Below are 21,690 nucleotides of genomic sequence, written 5' to 3'. Positions count from 1 at the left end.
ATTTTACAGAAGCATTTTAATTATCCTTGAGGAGAGAAACCAAAAGGCATTTCCAACTGTTACACTTTATGCCAAATGGCACTTTAGAAAGCTAACCTCTTCCAGGTAATTAAGTGGAACAACACCTGCTAGCTCTCCCAGGGGATCCATCACTAAGGTAGGTAGAAGGTTGTAAACAAAGGTTCCTCCAGGTGTACCTGATCTCTGTGGGTAAAATTCTGAAGAAAAAAAAAAAAAAGGTACAAACAGGTTCTGATGAACACTCCTCACTCTGCAGTCCAGGCTGCAAGGACCATCGCCACAGGTAGGTAAGCCGTTCATGCCGCTTTGCCAGCGCGCTCAAACACTTCATTTTAGCAGCATGCAAAAGAAACAGCAATGTGGCTGAGGGGCTGTCCAATGCTTCGCTGTCATGCAGTACAAAGGTGTGCTCGAGGAGGTTTGAGCAGAGCAGCTGCTGACAGGCTCAAGCTGGTAGGTAACAGGAAGCCAGGATGGCTGTGCTGGGAATGACTGAGGCTCTGGACGTGGGAGCACTGCGTGGACCCAACGCTCACAGTTTGCAGCCTCAGTCCAACACAGTAAGGGTGTTCATCAGCTCAACGTTTTCAGGTATGGAGCCTCCAGAAGAGAATTTCTATGGCAGTTAAGAACTCTTCCAAAGTAGCTGTGTAGAGCATGACCTTTTTATTATTTTTTATTATTATTATTTTTTTAACCTGATCCATTTGGCTGAAAACTTGGTTATTTTTACTTCTTAAACTAAAATTTATTCAGTTAAAGAGTAGAATGATTCATTACTACAAATATAAAAGCTGCTAAATCGGTCTGCAACAATTATATACTGTGATCAATTGGCATTTCTTGTATCTATGCATGTTTTAAACTAGAATAAAAATCTAAATTATAGCTCTTGAATAGTTTTTCCCTCTTTGTAGTGCACATTTCTGTTAACACCATTCTTTAAAAAATTGACATTCACCAGATTTTGCCAGTGAAAGGAATGCGTTTTGGGACAAGACTTATTCTGAGTTACAAGACTACTGTCAGAGTCTTGGCCTAGTCCTTGAGGTTTGTTGCACCAGAGCTTCCTCATACATTCTAATTACCAAAAGAATTGAAATTTCAAACTGGATGCAGGTAAATCAGTTATAAAAGGTAAGCTACAGAACAAAAATCGAATGTCCCCTTGTAAGTACATCATCTTGTTAATCGTCTTGTGCCAAAAATGTTTCTGAATTTTAAAGAAGGAAATGCCATTTCTTAATTTGCTATTTTTTTTTAAATATATATTTTTTAAAATACCTAGATAAATTATGTTTTGAACTTGAATTTTGAAGTTCAAATTCTCTTAGGTTGTAGACTTTAGATGGGGTTTGAGCAGTTCCATCACTCTGGATCACATGACAACTGAGCTGTGCTTGCGGGAAATACAGTTGTGTCACAAAGTATCAGCCGGCCCTAGTTTCATTGTAAGTGTTGCGTTAAATTCAAGTTCATAGAAATTTAACGAATCATTTTATAGACTGGCTTTTATTTATCAGTTGTTTTTTGCTTCTTTGCTGGACATTCACAGGCTTTAGTAGGAAATCAGTATGGTCAGCGGTCTATCCCTCATTCTATACCAGAGAATGAATTTGAGCTACTACTCAGTAAACTTTCCGAGGACCAAGAGGGCTTGACTCTTTTTAAGCGATGGTTCATCAAAGACAACAACTCAGTACCTCCCCAATATGTCCTACAACCAATCACCAAACACTTTCCTTGTTACGATGACCCCGAGTCAGGGCCGCAGCATGAAGCCGAGGTTGTGGCATGGAATCTAATGGAGGCTCGCCTGTTGCATTTATTCCACACTGCAGCGCTGGAAGCTGAGAGGGCTGGGGACATCAGTGCAGAACAGAAGCGCAAATTCTTCAAGTCATGTGAGAGGAATTTATTATTTTTTTGAATCAGTTTGTAAAAGTACAAGTGTCTCATTGTGGTATTTACTAAGAATTAAATATTTGCATGTCATCTTTTTTTTTTTTCTCTCTCTCTCTCTCTTTCTCCATTGCTTCATTCCCACGCAGTGACGGAGCGGGAGATGGAGCAGGGTTTTCTCAGTTCTCAGCAGGACAACTGTTCGGCAGTCATCTTTGTGAGGGAACTGCCTCAGCTAAAGAAGAGTGAACAGCAGAAACACAGCAGTAAGTTCTTTGATGTCACGGCTGATGGCCTCCTGGACACTGAGGCACAGGAGCTCTTGAATCTTCTCAAACACCGTATTTACAACGCCCATCCAAGCAACCTTGACCTCCACTCCATAGAGCTTAGCAAGGGCGCGATGGACAAGAGCCGCAAAGAGCACAAGGACTATCTGGACAACTTCTGTGAACTGATCGTATCTCAGGTAAAGGGGAAGATTGGCAGGCAAGCTGCTTCACCAACGGGTCCAGCGTGGCCCTGGCTTCAGCAAGAGCTCTCCCATCAGGCAAAGCTGAGCGAGGAGAAGTGTGCCGTCTTCACCGGACGAGACAGCCTTCTTGGCAAGCTCTGCCTCATGATGTGGGAGTCCACAAACATTCTCCACGCACCCCTCGTAGTGTACGGACCTCCAGGGATGGGAAAGTCCGCTCTGCTGTGTAAGCTGGCACAGGAGATGCGCTCTGTTCTAGAACCGCAGGCCGTGGTCGCGCCAAGACTGCTCGGTACATCTCCGCTCAGCTCGGACGTGGACTCTCTCCTCAAGGGAGTGTGCATCCAGGTCTGTGGCGCTTTTGGATTGACTGCCCCCTGCCCACAGACTGCAAATAGTCATGCAAAATTGGTTAGGTTTTTCCATGCCATGCTACAGAGGGTGTCGCAACAGGGGGAAACGCTCCTTCTTATCTTGGATGCCCTTGACAACCTAACACAGGCCAACAATGGTCATAAATTGCACTGGTTACCCAAAGAAATCCCCCCCAATGTTCATTTGGTAGTGTCTACCCTACATAAAGGAACTGCTTTGGAGAGTTTGAGAGCACATGTTAATGATGATAAATATTTCTTTGAAGTGGATCCGCTTACTTTCGATCAAGGGCGGGACATCGTTGACGCCTACATGAATGCAGCTGGGCGAAGACTCACCTCAGAGCAGGTGGACGTCATACTCCACAGCTTCCACCAGAGCGGAAGTCCCCTGCATCTGAAGTTGTTGCTGGATATGGCAAAGCAGTGGTCATCCTATACTGCTGCGTCTGACGTGCGCCTTGGCAGTTCCATACGTGAAGTGATATTACAGTTCCTTCAGGCACTTGAGATAAAGCACGGCAGACAGTTTGTTCGCTATGCGCTGGGTTACATCAGCTTATCAAGGTTGGTTGTTCATACACTTCATTAACTACAATGGCACTTGTTCAGCACTTCTGTGAGGAGCTAAACCCATGCTGAAACTGCATTCTTCTGAACAACAACAAAAAGAAATGCTGGAAAGCGAACCTTGAAAATGTTTGAAAAATGTAGATTATTGAAAACGTTACTGTATGTTTGCAGATGTGGCTTGTCAGAGGCAGAACTACGAGACGTCTTGTCTTTAGATGGTGACGTTCTGGCAGAAGTGTACCAGAAGTGTCTTCCACCTAATCCCACCATTGTCCGCCTTCCCCCTCTCCTCTGGGCACGCCTTAGGCACGACCTGGGGGAGCATCTGTTGGAGAGATGGGAACAGGGCATTATTGTGTTACGGTTCTCCCTCAGGTGAAAATATTTCTCTTTTATATAGTGTTAACAGTACATTGTTTTTATAGTCTAAGTGTACCAAGAGCGAATACTTTTTAAATTTGAGCAAGATTTTCTATTACACAGTTTTGGGCCATTTAATTTTTGTTCAACAGCCAGTTTACTGAGGTGGTGAAAGAGAGGTATCTTTCTGTGGAGCGGCGGGTTCAAATGCATACTGTTCTCAGTGAGTACTTCTCAGGTCAGTGGAGTCAGGGCCGACTCAAACCGATACTTTTACCTTCGCTGGAGACACAACTGAATGCTGACAGAAAGGTACCACTTGAAGTATGCTATTAATTAGTGTGCTAAAAAAAAAAACTCATTTAAAGCATTGAGTGCCTTGTTTTCTCAAGGTGCCCTCTCAGCCCATGTGGTTCGCTGAAGGAACCGCCAATCTCAGGAAGTTGCAAGAACTGCCCTATCATCTTGTACATGCGGGAAAATGGGAGGAGTTACGCCACTCCCTGCTAGGTTGGGTTCAGTGATGATCCTGTAATAACTGTTAATAAATTGTTAATCCATAACACTTATTAAACACCTTAAGAGGTTTATGGATCTAATACAAATCTGTGATTCCTTTTGCAGGTAATTTGGACTGGTTGTATTGTAAGACTCTCAGCTGTGGAGTGGCCAGCGTAATCCAAGACTTGTCACTCTGTGCCAGTGTCATGGAATGCCCTGAGATTCAACTGATACGGGACTGCTTTCTCCTGCTAAAGCCTACCTTAGACTTTATTGATGGGCTCATGGGTTAGTATTATTGCAATATGTAGTGTGTGGGTGTGTTGTATGTCGTGCAGCTCGTCATTAGGCTGTGTAATTATAATGTGCTCAGTGAAAGTAGAGGGTGGATATCGATCGATTGACTGATACTGTGTTTTTACTCTATTTCAACATACTATTGCTAGTTACTAACACTGTTTTCATGATTTAAATGGACGGCCATATGGTAATCTGACCATATCAGTACTAACAAAATCAGAATGGCAATGTCTTTGAATTCCAACTCAGGGTAATTCACGAAGGGTCAGGGTAATTCACAAAGGCATTTACAGTAGTGTCATGGCCTACAGTTGAACTAACCTTGAGCTGATCTTTTTTAAAGACTCCTCCCTCCTGTTCACCGAGATCTGTGTCAGGCTTCAGACTCTGACTCACGCATACCCTTCCCTTATTGGACGCTTGTGCTCTCAGTGCCAGGACTGGTTTGCTTCCTGTGCAGATCCAGTGCTTGTTCCAAGGTGTAGCTTCATGCAAGCCCCTGGTGGGCCTTTAAAGTGCACCCTCAGTGGATTTACAAAAGGCAAGTCACTTTTATTAATAATTGTTAACTTATTTAGAGCTCATAATGATATCTATTTGAAGGACCCATTTGCTTAAGCGTGATGGTTCCCCGATTCACTTTATATTGAAAATATTTAGGGTGACCAATTCTGTTTGTTAATTCTGCGTGTAGTTAAACAGCGGTGCAAAGTGCCTGTTGGTGACAGTATGTTCTTTATATAGGAGTTACTACTGTAGGTCTTAGCTCCAAGAGAGACTTACTGATCGCAGGTTCTGAGGATGGAGTGTTGATTGCATGGGACTTAAAGCATCTTGAGGTGCTTCATACACTAGTAGGACACACAGGTTAGCAAACACGAATGATTTTTTGTTCTTTTCAAATTGGCATGGGATTGTGTTGTGTTCACACATTTTCTCCTCATAGGGGCGGTGCAATCTGTGAAGCTAACAAACAGAGGAGATCACTGTTTGTCTACTGGACTCGATGGCTGTCTTAGAAAATGGAGTTTGCTCAGTGGCAAACAGCTGTTCTGTATTCAGGTTACGGTCTTGGCCGAAGCCAGACCTGCTGAACAAATCCATGTGCTTGAATCCCGAGCAGTGGTGCTTTCCAACACACAGGGAGGGGTATGTTCACTGCCTCTCTATTGTGTTTCAAGTTACTCATACTTACTGTTCAGCTATTCACTACATTCACTAAATGGAAAAGCATAACTGTAGGTCCTGTGTACAAATATGCTTGATCATCCTTCTAATCTACTCTTTTCATGTGTAGATCAAAGCTTGGCATTTAGACACTGGAGAGCTGCTTTATGAAGTGAGTGGGGAAGGAGACCGTTTGATCCTTGGTGTGGTGGGCGAGGACGTGGCAGTCATGTCCACTGATGGCCGATTCTGGCTGCATGACTGCTGCACTGGTCTGCTCTGCTCATGGCTTCACTCTAACCAGTGTCCTCACACTTGCAAGACATGAAAAGCTCCTCCTGGCAATTCAGCAGTGCTCTGTGATCTTGGTAACTGTTTCATTTTAGGCATAAGTGGCATAAATTCAGCTTCTTCCTGGTCTGCTTTGCCATGACTTTCTCTTTGACCGTTGTCTCTAGGTTACAGCCGCTGGCCAGCTGGCTGACGTTGAGCTGCCTGCTCCGGCTTCATTCATGTGTACCTCTGATGATGAGAGTGTGCTCTTTGCTGGTATTTTTCCACTCTGATATTTAGCTGATTTGTTCAGATAGATTTCCTTAATCTTCATCATTCATACATAATAGAAAGGGAGAGCGCGAGCAGGCATGTACTAATGAGAGTGCTGTGTTTTTGCTCTTCTTATCCCCGGACTCCTCGGATCAAGGCTGTGAGAGAACGCTGGCTGTGCTCAGTGTGAGTCCAACCTCTCTACACAGGACCCAAGACCTACAGCATGATTCCACAGTCTTATCAGCCTTTTCTTACAGTTGTGGCAACAAAGTCATCACTGGCTCTCAGGATCAGATCATACGGGTCAGTTTCCCTTAATCTCTTCGGAAACTTGAGATCCTCTATAATAAAATACAAATCAATCATTGTTTGTGAGAGGGAACCCAAGTTGAAAACCATACAATACTGACTTGGTTAACTGGATTTTTATATTGTAATGCATAAGGAACAAAATTGATGATTGTATACCAGTTTTATCTGATATTCAGTGTTTTGCTTGTCAATTGAAGGTTTGGGGTTTAATCACTGGACAGATGCTGGATTCCATCAGTGGTATGGGCTCTCCTGTCAGCTTTTTGTCTGTGTACGATGGCACCATCATCTCTGCTTCCACTAGCTCTCCCTGCCTCAAACTGTGGCAACTGGACTATGATCCCAAGCACAAAAGTCAGACCTGTATTCCTGCCAATTGCTCAAGGGTGGTCATATCCAAAGATGGCAACACCGTACATCTTGTTAGAGAAGAAGACAGAACAAAAGTGCTCACATGGAGCTCTAATGAAGGTGAGCCACAAATTTACAAATTGTATGAATTTTGGTGTTTTTAAAAAAAAAGGGGGGGGGGGGGGAGAGATTTCTGATTCATCAGTTCACAGTGATTTTAAGTTATCAAGTCTTTGATAAAGGCTTGTTTCTTTAGATTATGAACTACTGGCCTGTCTTTATTTAAAGCTGTGGGTGGGTGTGTTTTTAAACTTATTTCAGTTTTGTAGCCAATTGAATGACATCAATCGTGTCCTTGTTCTACTCGAACAACTTCGCTAACAAATGGCTACTTTTCAAGCTACATGTAACATATTTTACATTTGAATGTCATTTAATGATCATATAAATAATTTTATTCATTTAAACAATGTTCACAAATTGGTTGCACAAGTTAAACGATAACCATTAACATGCATTTCCAGTGCTCCTCTAGTTCTTGAAGCAGTTCTTCAGTTTTACCAGCTGTTGTCTAATGCTATATTTATCCAATTGTGACAAACGTGTTAAGTGTTTTTGCTATAAATACCTCAAGCACATAAACCAAGGGGTAACAGGTTATCATATGCAGGCATAGAATCTGCTGCTTGTATTTCCTTACATCATGGCTTATGGCGGTTTGTTGTGGTCATTTTAATTCTTTTTGTATCCAGATGAGCCTTGGGCGAGTGCACAATGTCACTGTGTAACAGGTCTGACTGTAAACATCTGCATCTTCCTCAGGCCTTTCCCGTTACTTCATGGAAGTGTCCTCTGAGGTTTGCTGTCTGGAACTGGCCCAGCACAAGCAGTTGCTCTTCTGTGGCCTGCGGACCGGCACGGTCCTCATCTACCCCTTGGCCTTCCCAGAGGAAACCCTGTGCCTCCCCCCTCCGGAGAGCCTTCCGGCGGTACGCGGCATGGCCATCAGCCCCCTCGAGGACCGAATTGCTGTGGCCCACGAGGACGTGGTGCACCTGTTCGAGATCACGGCCAGGGACAGCTTCCCCTGTGTGGAAGGCCCTTTCCACAGCTACTCACTCACCCTGCTGCACTCGCCGGTGTCCGCCGTGGTTCTGCTGTCCGACAGCCGTCTCCTCTATGGCACACTCGGTGGTGAGGTGGCTATCTATGACTTCAAAAGTGCCTCGGCAGCCGAGCTTGATCACCACGGAGCTGCTATTACCTGCATCGCCCTGAGCAACTGGGACACACATGCGCTGATTGGTTCTCAGGACTGTGTCCAGAAGCTTTGGAGTTTGAATCCCTTGTTGCTGGACCATACCATGGAGTACAAGGTTGTGAAGATTAGGCTGAGTCCTTTCAATTAAATGAATTATGAATTTTAATGCATTAATACATTTAAATAATGATATAGCACACAATGCTAAAATGTGCTTAAATTAAATATCTACCACAGATTTGATCCTCTACATCTAACTTAAATTCAGATGCACTTGCAGCATGCATTACTTATCTGACACCTTGGTGTTCTTTGTTTTTCTTCACTACCCAGGACTTCTATTTTGAGGGCGTTCTATGTGCAGCTTTCTCTGTAAATGATAAGTATGTGTTCACTGGATCTCGAGACAAAACCATCAAAGTGTGGGACGTTGCTACAGGTTAGTACCAGTTATCTTAATTTGAAATATTCTGTACTGTATGTTTAGCAATGTGTTTTGTTTTGCTTGATGCACAAACAATATGACTGTGTGCTTTTTGATTTAAATTTAAATTGAATGCTTTGGCCTTGATTCTTACAGTGACTCAGTACCATAAATAAAAGTAGCTTCCCTTTGTATTCTCTGCAAATGGCCTCTGTGTACAGCTGTGCATATTTTAATATGCTCACTAATTTAATGTGTTTTTCTTATTACAAATGTCATTCCAGGATGTTTATTATATATCCAGTATGTGTATGCCACGATCATGAAAATCACCCCCTATAAGGACGGCTTTGTAGCCATCTCACAGCATGGGTCTTATATTAAGGAGGGCTTCCGTTGTCCTGACAGTCTGTCACCAAGCTACAACCCGCTCCGGAACTTCAGGGCACATTATCGTGTGACTTCACGTGAAAAGGTCCTTGAGCGACCCCACTCCTATCTCAAAGGAGTCCATGATTATAATCCGGCACAGTTTAACTTTATGAACATGCTCAAGATGAAACAATCCAACACATGTGTCCTGCTATGAGAAATATGTGCATGGGGTTTTCATAGATAGTTGTTATTCATCCTGGTAGTTGGACAAAATGCTTTCTTAAAAAAAATAAGATCCAAGTAGAGTGATATGATGTAAAAAAAAATAGAATACTGCAAATGAATTTATTCACATTAAAACATTTAACATTTTGAAAGGGCTTATTCACAGGAATTGAAAAACTTGAAAGATTTGTCATTTTTTGTTTCTTGAATCAGCCTTAATTTTAAATACCTATTCTACAAACAGAATATTTCACATTACATTCACATTTTAACAAGCTTTGTGTGTAAATTACAAATTAGTTGTTGCATTCATGGAACTGCAATAGATTTTCCCTGCAAGGACTGAGTTTAAGACTTTCAAAAGCTTGAGTCACCTTCTGAACGAAGTGCTGTTCGACTTTCCACCTGCTTCCTCTTGTCTTGCACTTTTTGAATTTGACCAATCTGAGCAGCTGCCAGTGAGATCATGCAGATCTGAAAGAAAATTAAGTCAAAGCAACATTAACATGGCACAATAAGCACAGTTTAAAGCTACTGGTGCATATGCTGCACATTTAAATAGTGCCTGTGTGTTATGGCATGTAAATTCAAGAACATTTAAATTTGTAGTATGGTTATATAACAATGTCCCATTTTATTGTTGGATGGTTGCATAAACTTTTGTAAAAATAATTATTCTATATGTTTTATGTTTAGAATGATATGTAGTATGGTTGTTTCCTAGTTAAGTGAATATCAATTTAATAAAATTTATATTAAGAACTCTTGCTATATTCTACAGAATCCTCATTTTCTTTACCAAATTTACCATATGATGTGTTCACCACCTGTTTATTGTTGTGCTCATGGTGAAGATGTGGATCCATACAAGTCACTACAAGACTACAGGTTCCCACTTGCAATACAATGCTTTTAAGGTGCCATGTAGTTTTGCTGATCTTTTAGGTAATGTGCATATCTATGCTCTGTGTGTAAACGTACTCAATAGCTAACTAGCTTTGCTCGCAAATCATAGAAAAACCATTAGATGACCTTCTAAAGAAAACGCTGAACGAAAACATATTAACTACAGCAAGACTTGCCTCCAGGCAGAGTGAGCTGATGCTGATCCCTCCCACCAGCGAAAGGTTCTGCTCCCCCCACAGTACTATCTTCGCCAAGCAGCCGTGGGTGTGAATATGTTTCCTGATTGAGGATTCTTCCTTCCTCTGACTCTCGTAGCCACACATGGAATTGAACACAGTCTGAAAACAAAACCAGTCCACAGCTACATTCAAAACTAGGTGATCTCTCTTTCTCCTAAAACTGTTCATTGAGATTTTATTTATATATATAAAATTATATAAACATAACATTTATGTCCTTTTATAGATCTACAGAAATTGTTTACCAAATGGAATAGTTCACCTAAATGTTTGTGCAAGATATCAAAAAGCAAGTTTCTGAGCTGGCCAGCAAATTAAAAGCTTGCTATCTTTATATATACAGCAGAAGACAAAACACCAGTAAAATGTTTAACCTCTTAAGATTCAAGAATAAAAGTGCTTATCTGGGCATATCTTTGTTTTTGACTGATATAATTAAAGCTTGAAAAAAGTGCTGTGAACATGTTGGTAGTGGCACATTAGGTGTTTCTGGGCTAGAATTTTTAGTATTACGGCCTGACCTCATGTAGTTGTCGTACACAGCAGGAGAAGGGTACTCCACATGCCTCTAGACTGGGGTTATTATCAGAGCAGTTAAAATATGCATTCTGAGACCAGTCTGTGTAGTAATCCACTCCACAACACAGGAACTGCAGTCGACCAACAAGAATTCAAAAGCAAGGAGTGAATAATTTAATGGAAGTTCATTTTAATGCTTATTTTCACCTCCACATTCTGAAATGTAGGCTTGCTTGTATGCCTAAAGTCTTTTTCACCTTTTTCTGAACAAAGTCAATCACATTTTCTAAGTCCATATCTTCTCTATACAATGCAATGGCTTTCTTCATTAGCAATTCTGTCCTTGCTAACACCTAGAAAAGGAAAAGACATCCTCAGTAATGGCTGAAATTTAAGTCAATTATGTTTAAAACAATTTGTTTGCCTCCCAGATGAACAGCAGACTGTGACTACTATGTACCATGTCAGAGAAGAGAAAGCCCAAAACAGCAGCAGTGATTTGCAGCAGGAAGACGACCAGTAAAATTCCTAAAAACTGAAAACATCAAAAGACGTTGCATTTGCTGCATATGAATTAGCAACATTTATGGGAAAGGACCTATTCTATGTTCAATACCAAAATGATCTTATAGTTATTATTTTAAAATAAAAATGTCAGATATTATCAACTTTGCAATCATGTCGTAGCGGTCCCACCATTTTCAGCAGTACTGAACCATCGCGCAGAGCTCCAAAACACCCAAGAAATGTTATTAGAAACATAAGCGATCCCACGGCGAGCAGCAAAAGAGCTGGATCGGTAGTCAAAGTGTCCACCACATCTGTGAAACATACCGACGACATTTAGTGTTAACCTGAACAGCCAACATGTTCGATTTGCACATTTTGAGTGATGGCAGATTCAATACCGTTTTCTTTTGCAACTTTCGCATAAATGCCAACAGATATCAGAACACCACTTGCCACCTTAAAAAATAAAATAAAACGTTTGTATCTTAAAATATATATAACATGATACATGATGCAATATTGTGGGATAACACAGGTACACCACTAAAGCCATCCTTTAAATCGTCACATTTTTTATACTTGCATGATACATTTGAACTTGCAAATGGACATCACATTATGATGTGACTTACCCAGAATATGTAACAGCATACAAACAGAGTGTACTTAATGGCTTTATAAGTTTTCATTACTGGTGTTTACTTTTGTTTATATTGCAAAAGAGAAAGAAAGAAAAGCGATTCCTCGTGACCTCTTCGGTTCCTTGCGTCTTTTTCATCTTTTCTTTTGTTTTTGTAAAGGCATGCCACAGCTTGTTAGCGATGTCTTCAGAAATACCTGTCTGACGACGCAAACGCTGTAGTAATTTGAGACAGACTTAACGCCCTAGGCTATGTATATTTTTTTCACATACAAATAGAGCGTCATATTACATTCTTTATCTTAACTTATTTGTAAATGAATGTTATAACGATTTCTACTGAAGTTTACCTACCTACAGGCCAATCGAAGCTATTTGACTACAGTAAGCCGCTCCACTATAATCTTCCCGCAGGCTGAGCATTTACATGTGGGAAATGTAGCTATGACATAATGGTAAGATATAAGCAGATATAAGCTTTGTCTCATTTACTCCTTCGCTTTCAAAGACTCCACGCTGACGATCATATAGGTCACGTTTTTGCTCTTTACAGAGTAACAACACTTTTTACTGCATCATTGCTCTTATATCTACGTTGTACTGTCGCTCCTATTCCCTACAGGACAGACGAAATTTCGTCACCACCGTGTTCGAAACATATTGCACACTCGAATATTACTGAACGGGTTGGCCTCGCGTCAGCGAAACTACCTGTTCATTAGGTGCAGCCTACGTGTTCATGGTGTTTGCATGTATGTATTAATAGGTAATATACTGGGTAATATATTGTCGGGCTGCTTCACAATGTTTCATCTAGGCCGTTGAATAACTTGGATATATGAAATATAGTTTTATAATAAAGATCTTAAAGTTTGTCATGTTCTTAAATAAGTGTATAAACAAATTGGCCTCTCGTTCTCTTTTTTACCAGTCGTAATAGGTCACCCTTATGGCGGTCCTGTGCAATATGGCGCATCAGGACATTTTCATAAAGCGGATTGACTGGAAAAAGTCGCCCCTTGTCATGTCAGCGAAACTACTTGTACATTAAGTACAGCTTACGTTTTACTGGTGCTTGCCTTATGCTTATATTTTATTATTTTGCCACGCAATATATATATATATTAATGGGTAATATGTGGCCAGGCTACTTCACAATGTTTTCAATCTTTAAAAATATAAAAGACCGTGCAGAAACCTTTCTGAAGGAGAAGAACTGTATAACAGATTGTCTCAGCAAATCTGAAGATAAAACCGGAATTAAGAAACGTTATCTTGCAGTGGGTAAGTTATAATTTTAATTTTGCAATAGTTTAACAAATAAATTAGACCTGATTTTAATATCCAAACAAATTAATACGAGAGGCTTAGAACGAGGCAAGACAACAGCCCTAATCCTTTGGGTAACAGGTGGGATTTGGTACTGCCAGGGCGTCTTTATTCTTGTGTTCCGTCAGTGACAGAAAATAAATATTAAACTACTTTTTTTTAATTATGTAACGTTTTTGTTAGGCATTATGTTTCTCTCTCCACATTTCCCGCGTCCCATAACTGTTGTATAGGATATCTCCGTGGAAAAGGCGCATTGTTCACGAATTCTACAGACTTTCCCCCTTCAGTTATCCACTGTTGGGTTTTTCGTGATTTGCCGGAGAGCTCTCTGATTTACTATCATTTCCCAGCCTCATCATGCTCTGCCTTACTGGATTTGACAATTATTGGATGTTTGGGTTGTTGGGAGACAAACTCGACAGCCCACAGATGCAAACATCTCATTCAAAATTGACATTAGGCCTTTTAATTCTCTTGGGCATAAACTAATATTGACACCCATTAGGCTAACTAGGAGCCAGTTCTCCACTTGTTGTGTAAAACTGGCAATTTACAGTATGTCTAATTGGGATCTACAGTACATATACTGGGAGTTTACATTATGTGTACTGGGGATCTACTGTAAATATACTTGGAGTCTACAGTATGTGTACTGGGGATCTACTATAAATATACTGGGAATCTACAGTATGTGTACTGGGGATCTACAGTAAATATGCTGAGAGTCTACAGGTATGTGTACTGGGGATCTACAGTAAATATGCTGAGAGTCTACAGGTATGTGTACTGGGGATCTACAGTAAATATGCCGGGAGTCTACAGTATGTGTACTGGGATCTACTGTAAATATACTGGGAGTCTACAGTATGTGTACTGGGGATCTACAGTAAATATGCTGGGAGTCTACAGTATATGTATGCTTTGTTTCTGACAATCCTTTGAACCTCATAGTCATTTTTTTTTTCATTAGTGACTCACTGCAAACATAATGCTCTGGAATACAGAGCCCAAAATAAACCCACTTTTTACTTGCAGGCTGCATTGTATACGATTTATGGTATGTGTAATACATTACACCTCGGCACTGTACACAGGCCCATTTGACATCTATCATTATTTGTTTGTTATTATTACTATGAAAATTCAATAAAGAAATAGCAGTTTGTACATTACACCACACATGTCTTGTGTTTACAGGTGCTGTCTCTATAATGGGACTGTATTTATTGTTTGGATATGGAGCCTCCCTGCTCTGCAACTTGATTGGCTTTGCCTATCCTGTATATTTCTCGTAGGTGTGATAATTCTTATGAGCTGCTTTCAGTTGAATTCAAGGTCAATAATTACTCTAATTAGTAGTCAGTATAAACCAACATTAAACTGCCAGTCTCATGTTTTGTTCCTGCTTTGTTTTGAATCTCTGTTCTAGTATTAAGGCTATTGAAAGTCCAAACAAAGAAGAGGACACGCAGTGGCTTACATATTGGGTTGTCTATGGATTCTTCGGCATATCAGAGTTCTTCTCTGACATCTTTCTTTTCTGGTTCCCTTTTTACTATGTATTCAAAGTAGGTGTGTTTTGTGTGCAGTTTCACTGGGTCACATGCCTTCACATATTATTTAAACTAGGAGGATTTGTCAAAATCTCTATGTCTAAATGTTTCAAAGCTTTGTCTGTTGCCATTATATGCAAACCAACTAGATTTGTAGTACATTATTTGTTGTTTGATGCAGGTCTTTTATTTTCCTTGCAATATTCTTCCCATCACCCATCTCTATATCCTTTCATATATCCATGGGGCCAGTGCCTGTTCTTGTTGTGGTGCATGGCCCCGTTCTCCTGGAATGGCTCTCGGGTGCTGTATCTTCGCTTTGTGCGGCCGTTTTTCCTCAAGTATGAGTCCGCTGTGGACAGCGTGTTTAGTGATTTGAGTGGGAGGGCTGTTACAGCTGCAGAGATGGTCACAAGAGAGGGTAGGTGATTGGTTGCTTTGGTAACAACAAGGATGATTGAAGCTCCTCTGTTGTGTTTCTCATTTACACATTGTGATGTTTGCTGTATTTATCAGGGTGTCCAATATTACAGAATGTCTCTCTAATTCTGACCTTTATTTTATGTTCACTTATGTTTATCTAAGCACAAAAACAAACTAATGTGATTGTTTTATACAGACTCATACATTGCAATTATATACAATACATTACAGATTAAAGGCTAAGCACCATCTTGAAGGTATGAAGGTGATACACAAAGAATGAAAGTGTTAAACAAAGAAATACAGCGAAAGCTGAGTTTCTAACCGAGTTTCTTATCGATTTTTACAAACTCAAAGAATATGTATTAAAAATTAGTTGTTTTACCTCGCCCGCTGTCTCCGGAATCTGTCATAAACGTAATCCGTGTGACGTAGATGGTGGACCACAACTCAAAAAGTTGAATTGTAGGTGATACAATATGACAAAAAGGTGTGTTGTCTTTGGCTGAAATAATCCAATGTACAGTGGAAACCCCATGCATAAATGGCCAAAATATCTCAAAATATTTAAAAAAAAAAAGAACAAAATTTTAACTTGTCAACTTTAAAAGGGCACATTGGAAAGGGCCACCCACTTACTCCATTATCTGTAGAGCTGAAGATTACCACAACTATGGGATGTGGAAAGCCGTGCTCAAATGATGACTTGATCTTAAGACTGCTGCTTTTCCAACAATATGGGCATGGAAAGACACTAAAGAGAGGTGTTCAAGATCCTCTGTGTGCATGGAATTAAACAGGGTAAGTACAATTATTTTGGCCATTTTATTTGACATTAGCTAACATTAGCTAGCCTTGCTGGCTAGCTAGGTTAGTAGCTAACTGTCAGCCCCACTCACCTCTAATGTCACTACTGATTCATCATCTTCATCAAATTCAAAAACATCTTTGGAATATGAAGAACAAGGAATGTAAAATTTGCAGTCCAGGTCAATCATAATCGTGTTTGATTATGGCCTTGTTCACTGTTGTCCACCAGTGACGTCACTCGGCAACTTTCTAGAATTTCCAGAGCGTCATCACATTTTCCCATCAATTTACTTGAATTTGTCATTTTTAAAGAAATGTACATGTTATTTTCATTTTAATTCACATATACACTTTTGCAGTAGCTAAGATAATGTGAAATCATCAGGGAGGTTCATTAGGTGGTTCTTAGCCTTTAACTGTTTTATTAGGCTACTGCAAGGCTAAACTGAGTGGGAATCATGTTATTTATTACAGGCAAGAAACAGAAGAGTGAACAAGGCACTGATTCAAAAAGGCCATATTCTGCCCAACTATACTTTTACCACTATACGAACTACACACGTGTCCCAGTGGTCCAGATTCACACTCACTACCCAATAGCACCACCTGACAGCTATGCTCGTTGACAAGTTTACATGGCTAAATACAGTGGTGTTTATAAGGTATCTCTTAGGTATTCCTTTTTATATTAATGATAGAGCATAACCTGTGTGTTGCCATGTGCCATTTGTCAGGCCCAGTGTACCCTTTTCAACATACAAATATTTGGTTGGCAGACCATTCTCAATACTGCACTTGCACTCACATTGTACTGACACCATTAGTGTATCAGCAACGTTGCTGTAGTATTTATACATGTCATGTCTCTGTTGGGTTGAGTGTGGTCTGTCCCCACTAACCATGGTCCTGTAGTCAGACACTCACCAGAACTGGGGGGCTGCCTAGCACAAACTGCATGTCACTATAGTCATTCAGAGCTTCCTGGAAAGGGCCTACAGTGGTTTTGTTAGCACACTAGTGATCCAGATAGATTGATAAGATAGATAGAATAAATAGACAGATTCAACTTTATTGTCATTGCTCAGTACAGGTACAAGGCAACAAAATGCATTAAGCATCTACCATAAGTGCAAATATTAGCTTTTTGCAATTACAGTACAGATTGCAATAATAAGAGTGCAATAAATATGAGGAATATAAAGATGTATCTATGGACAGAATATACACAATATAAATATCTGTAGTTTTATATACATATTCACACATATACATAAATATACATAACATACATAGAACTATGTTAAATGAAAGGAGTAGATTGTAAAAATATTAACTGAAAAAGCAGACAAAGGTTATTGATAGTTCATAGCATTGCACCATACAGTACAGCTAGGACAGAGCAGGTTGCCACAGGTATAAATGGAGATGTTTAAGGTTTTTTGTTGAGGTTATCCTCTTCCATTCTGAGGACCTGCCAGTGGGTCAAGGCTCAATTCCTCATCGTTGTGACTACATAACCTTCGTGTCAGTTTCAGTGTAATTACTGAATAATTCACAAAAGGTACTAAAAATTATGTGGATTAATAAGACTAATACCTAAGTAAAAACTCTGGAGTTAAATAGGGTAAGCTGTTGCAGTTTAGATTTTCTTATAGTGTGCTACACATTGCCTTTAATTTGTTCTCACCTTAGACTGTTGTACTTGTCTTTTGTTAGTTCTTCAGACTTTGGCAAAAAACAGGGCCATTCACCCAGCTGAGCCACCTGCCAGAGAGCTCCCCAGTTCAGCTCCGGTATATAAACCACTCTGCCAATATAGCAGTATAATACAGCTACTCTGACATGTCATTACTTTGAAATATTTTGCTTTGGAAATGTTTTCCTCATCATATGTTGCATCATATGTTCTGCTCCTTTAACATTTTTAAAATTTTAAATGTGTTTCTCTCTTCAATACTATGCTTGCACTTTTAGAATGAACCCAGTGTAGACTAAATTGTAAGTACTCTGTAATCTTGCTCAGTAATCAGTAGATTAGATATTTTTGGCTGTTATGTATCCCATGTTTGATTTACATTTCACAGTCACACAGGTGGCTGTTTCCACTCATACCAAGGCTCAAAATGTGACTGATTGAATGTGCATATCTTCATCACCAGGACATCAGCCTGCAGTAGAAAACAAGCATATACAGTACCCATTCAAGACCCTACAAGAGGACTGATGTCATTCAATCGTGGCAGTGTAGATTCTATGCCACATTTGCTCACACGTTTTAATCTTTTACACTCACCAGCCAATTTATTGGAAATATATACCTGTGCTCACGTTATCATGCCTATCTTATTCATCCTCTTTATAAGTGTATAGCTACAGATCCTTTGCCATGCTTGGGTCAACAGACCATTGACCACTGATGAGGAGCTAAAGGATGCTTAATCTGAACTGCGTATTACAATTGTAGCCATAGGATTAGTTATATATTATCCTGTGCCATTAGAGCTGCATTAGGGCTTCACATAGGGACCTGCTTACTCTCTTCACCCCAGCCAAAAACAACACTGAGCTCTCTTTATATTCTCTTATATGAACCACATTCTCTATAACCTCTGTTTTTTTTTCATCTACTTTGCTATTTCTTTATGTTACACTATTATTTTTTTAAAATTAATCTGTTGTTTCTTTTCCTTCTTGTTTGTGTTTTATTTATATGATTATCTCCCATGGTTGTACAACCATTATTATTATCATCATAATATGGACAATTATAATGTATACTTAATTATTTAAGTCTCAATGTTACTCAGTCGAGAGTTTTCAGGTTCAGTTTAAGCTGTATTTTTCTGACACATTCATTTTTATTTGTGATTTCATTATGCTGCACATACATTTTTGTGCTGTCTTTTTCTAGCTGTATGTTAGGTGAATATAAATATTGGTATATATATTTTTGTAAGGTGCATCATTACATTTTTCCAGTGCAGAAAATAGGGGATATTTTTTCTTACACTTTACTTTCATGAGACTTGAAAACGGCTTTAGCACTGCACTCATAGCCTGCATCTCTCCAAGCCAGGAGGTGGCAACGTGTGCAGTATAACGTGCGCCAGCAAGTCAGGCCGCGTCATGCGTTTTGCGCATAGCGAGCTACCGCTTTGAATTACAGTAATATTAGCTAAGATAGCTTATTTCCAAACGGTCGGGAGGATTTATTTTACGCGTGGTGTTTAAACACTGCCCAAAGTCATGAGTTCTCACGGCAAGGCGTGCACTGAATTTAAAAAGAACTGGAGCCAGCTGTGAAACGGCTTTAGCTAATGCAAGGCTAACTGCTAACCTCGGTAGCTCGTAAAAAGACGAACATGGGATCCAAAGGAAAGAAAAGGATGGTTCTGCCAACTCGACCTGATCCGCCGTCAGTGGAACAGATAATCGAAGATATACACCGTGCCTACGCCAATGATCCGGTCTTCAGTATTTTGCAAGATCCAGTAGTTTGCGACGAAGGTGATGTAGGTTAGCTAACCTAGCTAATGAGAAAGTCTAACTGTACAGTAACATTTAAGTTAGTTGGCCAGCTGGTTAGGCTGTTTACCCCTCTTCACGTTTTCTTACTAGCGATATATCCCTTTAGATTTTGTGGGAAGAGATTCAGACTAGTTAAGATAGCGGTATTTCGTTAAAGCTTTTTGACAGACGGTGCACTCAGGAGGTTTACGGTTTTGTATGATGACCAAATAAGGTGTAAATCGTGTTCTAATTATGATCATCATGGTGATCGATACGGATAAGCTGCATCCAGCTATGCTAAAAATCAAGTTCAGGGAAACCCATTTTAATTTAGGACTATTCCATAGGTAATTAATTTGTGTGTATTTGATCTTTTTTCTTACCTATAAGTATGTGATTTATTGAAATATTTGTGATTTTTCTTTTTAAGCAACATCTTAATTTAAGCAATGCAGCTAATTTTGGAGAACATTTTTATGACCTGAATTCCGTTATGTTTGCCTGTGAAAATACTAACATGTAAAATGTAAACTAATTTTCCAGAATTGAAAGAAAGCTCAAACAGTGAAGTGGAGGCCAGGTACTTGCAGAGCAGACGGTATCTGGAGCTGTGCGAGAGGCTACAGGAGGCCCGCGCTGACCTGGTGCGACGAAGAGAAGCGCTCATAACTGCTGGGGAGTCTTTAGAGCGTAGTGTGGCAGAGGTGAAGAGAAGCGCTATCTGAATGACCATTACTTGCGGTTGGGACAGTCCCACTTCTTGGGTTGGACTCACTGAATGAGAGCCAATTTGGGGACTTGTTTCCAAGTCTTGAATTTTGCTGAAATAGTCAATAATACTGAGATAGAAGCAGAAAGACTTGAAGTAGCAACAGTTGAAAGCAACAGTTTAGCTTTTTTTTCCACCTTGCCTCTGTACTTCAGTGCTTTATTCATAGTGCTTTTTCTTGACAGACTTGAGAACATTTTATTTTGCTATACAAGATATAAAACCTTTTGTTTTCTCAGCTTTGAGATGACCAGGTGAGAATTAACAACTAAGTTATGTTTTAATGATTTTGAGAAGGGTTTTTGGTTGTTGTCACGGAACTCAAGGTATAGACTGCTAAAATGTAGAGCCAGAGCAGGAGTTTGGTAGAAATACTTGTGAACAGCAACAAAATCTTTGAGACTGAAATACTTGTCTGTGCCCTGTCATTTATTTTTGCCTAAATCTTTTTTTAGTTCTGCATAGTAAAAGGGTTGATTTGTTACTTTTTTTTTTATTCAAGATGCATAGACATTAGATTACTTTCTGCTGTCTTGTGCAACAACAAAAATCACCAAAATCAAGCCTCTTGTCCATCTTTAATGTATCTCTTTGATTTTGTAATATACTGTTGCTGTTCCATTGTAGGATGCCTTTACCTCAAACTCTGTTTAACATGAGTTAATCTGGTAATAAATCTGGTAATGTCAACTAATTAATTGAAAGTGCTAGTCATGATTAATACCCTTTGGCATTGTACTGGCTATAACTTAGCATACTATAATTCAGTGTAAACTAGTTCATGGCTCTCGATAAAGGTATTTCATTGGTTCATGCAGAGTATATAGATGATTCAGAGGATTTATGCAATGTCAGTTAAACATGGTGTTTAATCTGTTAAATGAGTCTTAAAATTAAATCCACACAGAGTCTTGGTGAGAACATTTATTATGGAAATTAACCCTTGGCCATCATTAAGTAATACTGTTGGTGACAAACACAGAGTTGCATTTGGCAAAAGGTTCTTAACATTTCAATGTACAAGTGTGCTGGCCTATAGATTGAAGCATATTTCCTCAAAGAATATAATTAAGTATACCAGTAATTATCTTCCTGCTGATAACTAGTGAAATGCAACACTTCAAATAAGACATTTTCACTCATGTGCCTGTACAGAATTTCTCACCAACTAATGAGAAATAAAGGGATATTTATTTCAGGTCATTGCAGATTTTGTATAATGACAATGATTTTAAAACATTTCTGCCAACATGAGTGTATTTACATGTCTCACTCAAAACACTGTGCATTTCATTTTCATGAGCCACTG

General features: G+C 39.7%; 4 protein-coding genes across 16 annotated transcripts; 3 read left to right on the top strand and 1 right to left on the bottom strand.

The window, feature by feature from the left end:
• Positions 1-97: 97 nt before the first annotated feature.
• Positions 98-9,937, top strand: nwd1 (NACHT and WD repeat domain containing 1). The gene is given in 20 exon segments (XM_026996413.3): positions 98-612; positions 986-1,071; positions 1,356-1,472; positions 1,577-1,925; positions 2,073-3,339; positions 3,517-3,720; positions 3,858-4,017; positions 4,098-4,215; positions 4,330-4,494; positions 4,850-5,047; positions 5,251-5,373; positions 5,453-5,655; positions 5,804-5,946; positions 5,948-6,041; positions 6,132-6,222; positions 6,377-6,525; positions 6,732-7,005; positions 7,708-8,261; positions 8,480-8,585; positions 8,855-9,937. Coding segments are annotated over 20 exon segments (4,824 nt in total). The 5' UTR covers positions 98-494; the 3' UTR covers positions 9,160-9,937.
• Positions 9,390-12,598, bottom strand: zgc:113223 (tetraspanin-33). 7 transcript variants are annotated; one of them, XM_081708636.1, is made up of 9 exons: positions 12,339-12,598; positions 12,096-12,200; positions 11,743-11,800; positions 11,531-11,655; positions 11,295-11,369; positions 11,092-11,187; positions 10,837-10,965; positions 10,253-10,414; positions 9,390-9,644 (listed from the first exon to the last, which is right to left on the bottom strand). In XM_081708636.1, the coding sequence occupies exons 2-9, from the start codon at positions 12,120-12,122 to the stop codon at positions 9,528-9,530; spliced, it is 789 nt and encodes a 262-aa protein (XP_081564762.1). In that variant the 5' UTR covers positions 12,123-12,200; positions 12,339-12,598; the 3' UTR covers positions 9,390-9,527. The 7 variants fall into 7 exon arrangements, with proteins under 7 accessions (XP_081564762.1, XP_081564763.1, XP_081564761.1 ...); XM_081708637.1 differs by having other exon boundaries at positions 12,096-12,185; XM_081708635.1 differs by having other exon boundaries at positions 12,096-12,181; positions 12,339-12,597.
• A 277-nt stretch (positions 12,599-12,875) lies between these two features.
• Positions 12,876-18,941, top strand: reep6 (receptor accessory protein 6). 7 transcript variants are annotated; one of them, XR_014120178.1, is made up of 8 exons: positions 12,876-13,268; positions 14,287-14,373; positions 14,514-14,607; positions 14,746-15,290; positions 16,577-16,764; positions 17,819-17,895; positions 18,077-18,100; positions 18,262-18,941. XR_014120178.1 is itself a non-coding variant. In XM_081708632.1 (7 exons), exons 1-6 carry the CDS (start codon positions 13,067-13,069, stop codon positions 18,095-18,097), a joined length of 702 nt encoding a protein of 233 aa, XP_081564758.1. In that variant the 5' UTR covers positions 12,876-13,066; the 3' UTR covers positions 18,098-18,100; positions 18,262-18,941. The 7 variants fall into 7 exon arrangements, 3 of the variants coding, with proteins under 3 accessions (XP_081564758.1, XP_081564757.1, XP_081564756.1); XR_014120179.1 differs by lacking the exon at positions 17,819-17,895; XR_014120177.1 differs by having other exon boundaries at positions 16,577-17,895.
• A 255-nt stretch (positions 18,942-19,196) lies between these two features.
• Positions 19,197-21,584, top strand: c26h19orf25 (chromosome 26 C19orf25 homolog). The gene is made up of 2 exons (XM_026996779.3): positions 19,197-19,609; positions 20,156-21,584. The coding sequence occupies exons 1-2, from the start codon at positions 19,465-19,467 to the stop codon at positions 20,335-20,337; spliced, it is 327 nt and encodes a 108-aa protein (XP_026852580.2). The 5' UTR covers positions 19,197-19,464; the 3' UTR covers positions 20,338-21,584.
• The last annotated feature ends 106 nt before the right edge of the window (positions 21,585-21,690 follow it).

This window comes from Electrophorus electricus, chromosome 26 (assembly GCF_041902795.1).
Source record: "Electrophorus electricus isolate QZ-2024a chromosome 26, ASM4190279v1, whole genome shotgun sequence".
Taxonomy (NCBI): Eukaryota; Metazoa; Chordata; class Actinopteri; order Gymnotiformes; family Gymnotidae; genus Electrophorus; species Electrophorus electricus.
This window is presented reverse-complemented; position numbering and strand designations above follow the sequence as displayed.